The sequence below is a fragment of the Acanthisitta chloris genome, unplaced genomic scaffold, assembly GCF_000695815.1.
Source record: "Acanthisitta chloris isolate BGI_N310 unplaced genomic scaffold, ASM69581v1 scaffold3799, whole genome shotgun sequence".
Classification (NCBI taxonomy): Eukaryota; Metazoa; Chordata; class Aves; order Passeriformes; family Acanthisittidae; genus Acanthisitta; species Acanthisitta chloris.
The window spans coordinates 46,097-52,096 of NW_008690677.1; the positions used below are offsets into that span (position 1 = coordinate 46,097).

At 43.3% G+C, this 6,000-nt stretch overlaps 1 protein-coding gene across 1 annotated transcript in view; it reads left to right on the forward strand.

The window, feature by feature from the left end:
- The window catches only part of LRCH3 (leucine-rich repeats and calponin homology (CH) domain containing 3), a gene marked incomplete at its 5' end in the record, with an annotated part of 34,780 nt that overhangs the window by 21,935 nt on the left and 6,845 nt on the right, over window positions 1–6,000 (forward strand). The window contains 4 exons of the mRNA XM_009081894.1: window positions 1,435–1,506; window positions 2,355–2,403; window positions 3,670–3,737; window positions 5,171–5,308. Coding sequence (XP_009080142.1) covers window positions 1,435–1,506; window positions 2,355–2,403; window positions 3,670–3,737; window positions 5,171–5,308 — 327 coding nt within the window. The remainder of the gene's footprint in view (window positions 1–1,434; window positions 1,507–2,354; window positions 2,404–3,669; window positions 3,738–5,170; window positions 5,309–6,000) is intronic.

Here is a 6,000-nt window from a genome sequence, read left to right on the forward strand (position 1 = left end):
CCTTTCTTCTCTCTTTCTTTCCTTACTGTCCCTGGCAGAATGGCTTTGAGCCTCTCTTTGTGTTTGAGATTGACAATAACACCAATACCATTAAAAGGAGGCCAGGGACTCGCAAACAGGTGAAGAGCATGTGGTGTGTTGCTGTTGTGACTGTCCCACCCTGTGCTGTGCTGTGCTCCCCTTCCCTCAGCCCAGTGCTGGCTACGTGGGTTGTGACTTCTCCTCAGTCTGTGTCAGGGCTGCAGGAATAGACAGATGTGTTAATGCTACAGGCCACCTAGTTCTGGTTTATTTTACTGTTCTCATGCTGACTAATGTTTTGTCTAAGTCAAGTGATATTTTGAAACTCTTCAGTGAAACAGAACAAAACAGCCCCATGATTTTGGCTCTGCAATGCTATGGAGAAAGAAGCTGCCTTGAGGATCAGCTGTTAGTCTGTACAAGGCTGAAAGATGTTTGTATTTAAGGCTTGCCCTGAGTGTAAAACTCTCCTTCCAGTCCTGGCTGTGCTGTTCTGAAGTGGCAGAATAGTTGGAAAAGTTCTAAATACTAACACTCCCAAGTGTGTCTTTCACTGCCTGTGGAGTTTCTTGGTGTCATTTGATGTTCTTTCCTGTGCTGAACTGTCAACCTTGCTGTTTGAATGCTGTTTAGTATAGTTTCAGTCGTGAGCCATTCAGTCCTCAAATGTTTTGATTGTGCTTTCAGTGAGACATAGAATTTGGCTTTCCAGATCCACCTGTCAGTGACAGATGGGCACACTGGAGCTGTTCTGTAAAAAGGAAAAGTTGTTTATTTGGTTGGTTTTGATAGTGGCCAGAAGTGAAATGTGGCTGCACTTAATTTGTGGCAGCACTGCCAATCCTGACACTGACATCTTCTCCAAGAGCTAGATTCCACCCACAGAATCTCACTGGCTTTGTGTGTGATCACAAGGATCCGTGTTAGGTGTTTGTGGCAGACACAAAGTATGTATTATTGAGCCCTTTATATGTGGGTTTCTTTGATTTTACAATGTTAATAGAAAAATGACTTACTAAAAATACATAATAAAAAGCTATTTATTTTTAATAGTGGCTCAGAATAGACTCTTGTAGGGTAAAATTGTCTTTTGTCTGATGGCATAGGCATTACATTAGCTGTTAATACAAAAGCTTTTGCCTCTCTTAGTGTTCTTAATTCTGTTTTTGATGTCTCTGTATTATGTGCAAAGGAAACATTGTGCCTCCCAAGCTTATTAGCCAGAAAGTTCAGGAGAGTAGGAAGGCTTTAGCTGTAGTTTGGCAAGTGTGGATCTGTTGCTTGTTGAGTGTTCCTGGGAATGTGATCATGATCACCTCTTCATTTGTGACTTGTCTGCTGCTTTCCACCTTTGTGCATGACCTGTCAGCTGCTCACTAACTGCTGCTGCCTTCTCTTTCTTTCTGCATTCAGTCACTCTCAGGGTTGAACCAAGAAAGCTGTGCTACTACCCTGCCTAATGCCTCTACCTTCAGCCCTGTCAAGGTATCTCTTGCTATTATCATTCACCAGTAAAGCCAACAAAAAATCTTGGATCCACACATCTGTTTTAACAGGTGTTAGTCTGTCAGCATCTAATCAAAAGTTCAGGTAGGGTATGAATCCGATTTACCTGATTAAACTGTGATAGTATTACCTCATCTTAGCTTTAGGCTGTGTCTGCAGGAGTCCTGATCTATAAAACGTGGTAACCAGTCTCTGCTCCAAGGGGTTCTTGGTTGTCTTTGATATTGCTTTTTCTGTACAAGATCGTTTGATCAAGTGAGTTCATCAAAAGTACACTGGTGTTCTTTACCTGTTTCTTTCTTTTCTGTGAAAACTGCTGTACTGGATGCATTCCTCACAAGAAATCATGAGCCTGTGTGAGCACTGTGACAAACCCGCAGTGTGTTTCACTGGGGAGAGAGATGCTCAGTAAACAGCAGCTCTGCATTGGCAAAGGTGTTAGAGAGGTGTGTCCTTATCCATGCTGCTCTAACACCAGTTCTGCATGTTGCCTAATACCTGCTTCTCAGTGTCCCTTTTGCCAAGAATACTTTTTCACTTTGGCTTGGAAGGAGGAGTCGACAGAGATCTGTCATTGCATAGTCAGTGCTGTTTCATCATTCTTTTTCCTCAGAAGAACAAGCAGTTGTGTCATTTCTGCAAAAGAAAAGGCTTTGTCTCTGCAGAGATGAGACTTGGGGAACATGCTGTGTTTTTTCACACTTCTCGTTATTTCTCCCAGACACATTTAGATGGATGGAGCTTTTTTTAGAACATAGTGAATTAATATGTAGTCAAAGCTATTCCAGATTAGCACCATTTATACTCTTCTGCTTTTTTGTTCACAGAGTGATGACAGATCTACCATCTCCCCTGGCTCACCTACTGCTCAGACAGGTAACAGGGAAAGGAAGAAAAATTCATGAAATACGAGATGAAAATGCCTGCTTGCTTGTTTGAACTGTGAATAGAAGGGACCATCTGTTCCCATCGCTGTATGTGGCACTGCTGTGTCTGAGAATTTACCCAGTTATTTGGGTCTCCTCCGAAGAACACAAGGGAAGAGGCAACAGGGGTGAAGCATGTCCTCAGGCAGAGCATAGGGTTTGCCTGGTTTAGGCCTTCATGGAGGCTTTGGCACACAGATGCATACAGCAAGAGTCAGAACAGTTGTTGGAATTGGTATGTGGAATGTGCTTTGCATGCAAGTGTCCTTGGAAGTGCCTTTTCCTGCCCTGTGCTTTTATCATGCATGGCTGTAATTTATTTTGTCATTATTACATTAAAAGTTTTGGTTTGTTCTTTTTAATTACCACATTGCTGAACCCATTTCCTATTTAAACTCTAACCATTTCCTTCTTCCTCCTTCATTTCCTGTGCCTTTCCACATTTGTTTAGTCCACCTTTCCCCTCCATATCCTGGCCATGCAGCCCTGCCTTCCTATAGAAACCCTTCCCAGCGACCCGAGAGTTTCCTTTTCCGAACAGCTGTCAGGGATGAAGCCAAGAAAGGTAGGTTACATAGCTCAGAAAGTAGCTGGTTTTGCTATGTTATATTGACATCTGCACTACTTGGGGTTTGCAGTGTTTGGTTGCTTCAGGTCCTTATCATCAAACTCTTGTTAGAGTTCTGTGTGCAGAGATGACGTTACATACTCTGAACAAACAATGTTTTATTTAGAGCTGTCAAATATTCTTTTGTCATATTTGTGGAAATGTGGGAGTTTGTTCTTCCTGATCTGTGCTTACAACTTTGCCACATAAGCCTTCAACAGCTGATGAAGCATCCTGATAAATTTTGCATTGCACAGTAACATAAAACAGAATTGCAGTTTCTGTAGACTGAACTGTTTCAACAGTCTGTCTGGCAAAACTTTTCCTCACTGGTGCATGAGTATTACCCAAAACAAGAACTGAATCTAAACAGGAAGGAAAAGAACACCTCCCTTAGATGAGTAGATCATTAGTTTGATGAGTAATTGAACAAGCGAAGAGGTTTATGAGGAGTGCACTGTGCCCGTTCTGGGACTTCGTGTGTGCACATGTGGTGCAGCAGCGAACAACCATCAAACTGTGCTTAGTGGTTTCTTTTCCTTCATGCTGCTGTTTCAGCTGTTGCTTCATCCTCTGCCTGTGCCTTGTCTCCTGCTAATGACTCTGCAGACCCTCGGGCGAGACAGACCTCCAAGCAGCGAGAGGAGGAGCTGGAGCTGATAGAGCAGCTGCGCAGGGTGAGTGCTGCCAGGACGTGGACATCTCAGTGAATGTGCTGTGTGACCCTCTGAGACCTGCCTGTGCCTTTTGGACCAGTTTCACTGAACCAATATGGTGCACAGTTGACCAATATTAAATGGCATTGTAGAGCCTGAGGTTCTTTCAGATGGATGCAGTGGTGTTCACGTGGTTGGTTGTGGTAGATGAAGTCAGCTTCAAATTCTGTAAAATAAGCTGTGGTGACTCCTCCTACTGAGGGTCTGGTGAACTCTGCTTTGACAAAGAATGTGTGCTTCCTTTCTTCCTTATCAGCCTTCACACTTGTAAGGAACTCCCTGGGAAGTTGCCTCCCTGTCCCCTTTTAATTGCTTTTTAAAAGCTCCTCTCTACTGTAGAGCTCACGGAAAAGCAGATGGAGTGCAGAGACTGCTGCCAGTCATGCTGACAGCATGGTTTCCTCCTGGGCTCGGGATCTATTGATTCTTGCCTGATCCTTAGTTTAGTGCAAAATATCTGAGGCATAAATGTTTCTTCCTGGGTCGTGCTCAGGTACAATGACAGTGAACATGAATATGGCATTAAGGTACTGCTCTGCTTTGCCCCAGACTTGTTTCTGGAGGGCATGAAGGGATTCCTTGAGGTGCTCTAAGTAATTGATGGAATTTTCCCAATAAGTAAAAATTTACTTGTTGAAAAAGTAATCTTAAAATCCATAAGCATCCCAAATGAAGGGAATTTGTAAATGTTAAAGGAAGAACAATCTCCTTTCTATAAAAGGAGGAAGTTACCTTAAACAAAAGAAAAGTTTATGCTGTTTGCAACCTCTCTCTTCTGTTATCTCAGAGTGCTCTGTGTACAGTCTGTCTCTTGTTCTGCTTCCCAGCAGGCTTGAATCTCTTTTTAATACTTAAAAGTCCAGATACAGTATTACAACTCGGTGAAATTCACGCAGTGTTTTAAATAGGGCAGCCTGAATTGAATTTTTATTCATTCTAACTACCTCCCTTTGAAAGAACTATTTACGCCAAGTAGTTCAGTTTTTTATTAAAAGTCAAAAATATTGTCTTTTGTTAACTGTGTTGTCCTCCAACCCACAGAAACAATTATTTCCACTTCCATTGGCAGAACCATTCTCTGAGCATGTGTAAGGTTAGGAATAATGTTTCTAGATCCCAATTTCCATTATTTTTGAATACTGATTGTATTAGTCCACTGTGCTGTACAGTGAAAACTGTTCTTCGTTGAACCCAGTTGCTCCCAGACTGTGGTCAGCTCTGGGCCTTGGTGGCAGAGCTTTCCTTGAAAAAGGAGAGAGAAAACTGCTTGAAAGTGCCATGGGGATGGACAGAGTTGTAACACAGACACTCTGCCTTGTACAAACTGTTGTGCAGAGAGAATTGGCTGGAGGGACCCAGCACTTAGCTCCTGTGTGTCTGTTTGTTTTCCCCAGAACATAGAGTCTCGGTTGAAGGTGTCTTTGCCGAGTGACCTCGGAGCAGCTCTCACCGATGGTGTCGTTCTGTGCCACCTGGCGAACCACGTGCGGCCGCGCTCCGTGCCCAGCATCCACGTCCCCTCCCCTGCTGTGGTGAGTCTGCAGTAATGGCAGGGTTCATAGCTGTCCAAGGTAACAGCCAGCAGAGTCCTGTCATCCAGACTAATGCTGCATTCAGCATCTCCTCTGGGAATGTACATGGCAAAAAATAACCACCTGTGCTGTTTGAAAAGGGTCTGTGGTGTCACTGAGGGAAATTCTCTTGCGTTTGTTTCACTTAAATGAAGTTGCTTCTAACAGGTTGTAAGCAAATGTTAATGTTTTCAAGTCTTCTCTAAGCATGTTAACTGGAAAAACAAGTGAAATAAGAGATAGTTCAGCATGAAGACTGAAAGGGGATAATTGAGAAGTTCAGGAAAACAGATAGTAGGGAATTACAACATTTTCTGCAAGTAGGATCCCACTGCACAAGACACTGAAAACAGAGAGACCAAGTTGATTCCTGTGTCTACTTCAGAGCACTACAAATTCCTCTGCTTAGGAATTTTAGCAGAGCACACTCAAACTACTTGGAGAACAGCATCTCCTGGAACGAGACAAATCCAGTTGTACCTTTGTGATAACAGTGGCTGTGTCGGGGGACTCCTGGAGAAGCAAGAAGGGAAGCACACAGAGAAGCTGGAAAATTTCTGAAGTTGTTTCTCTTCTCTTGCCTGGCTGTAGTGTTGCTGGAAAGCACCAAGGAGGATTTGTTTCTGGGTGCATTGCTGTGCATCATGTAGGGA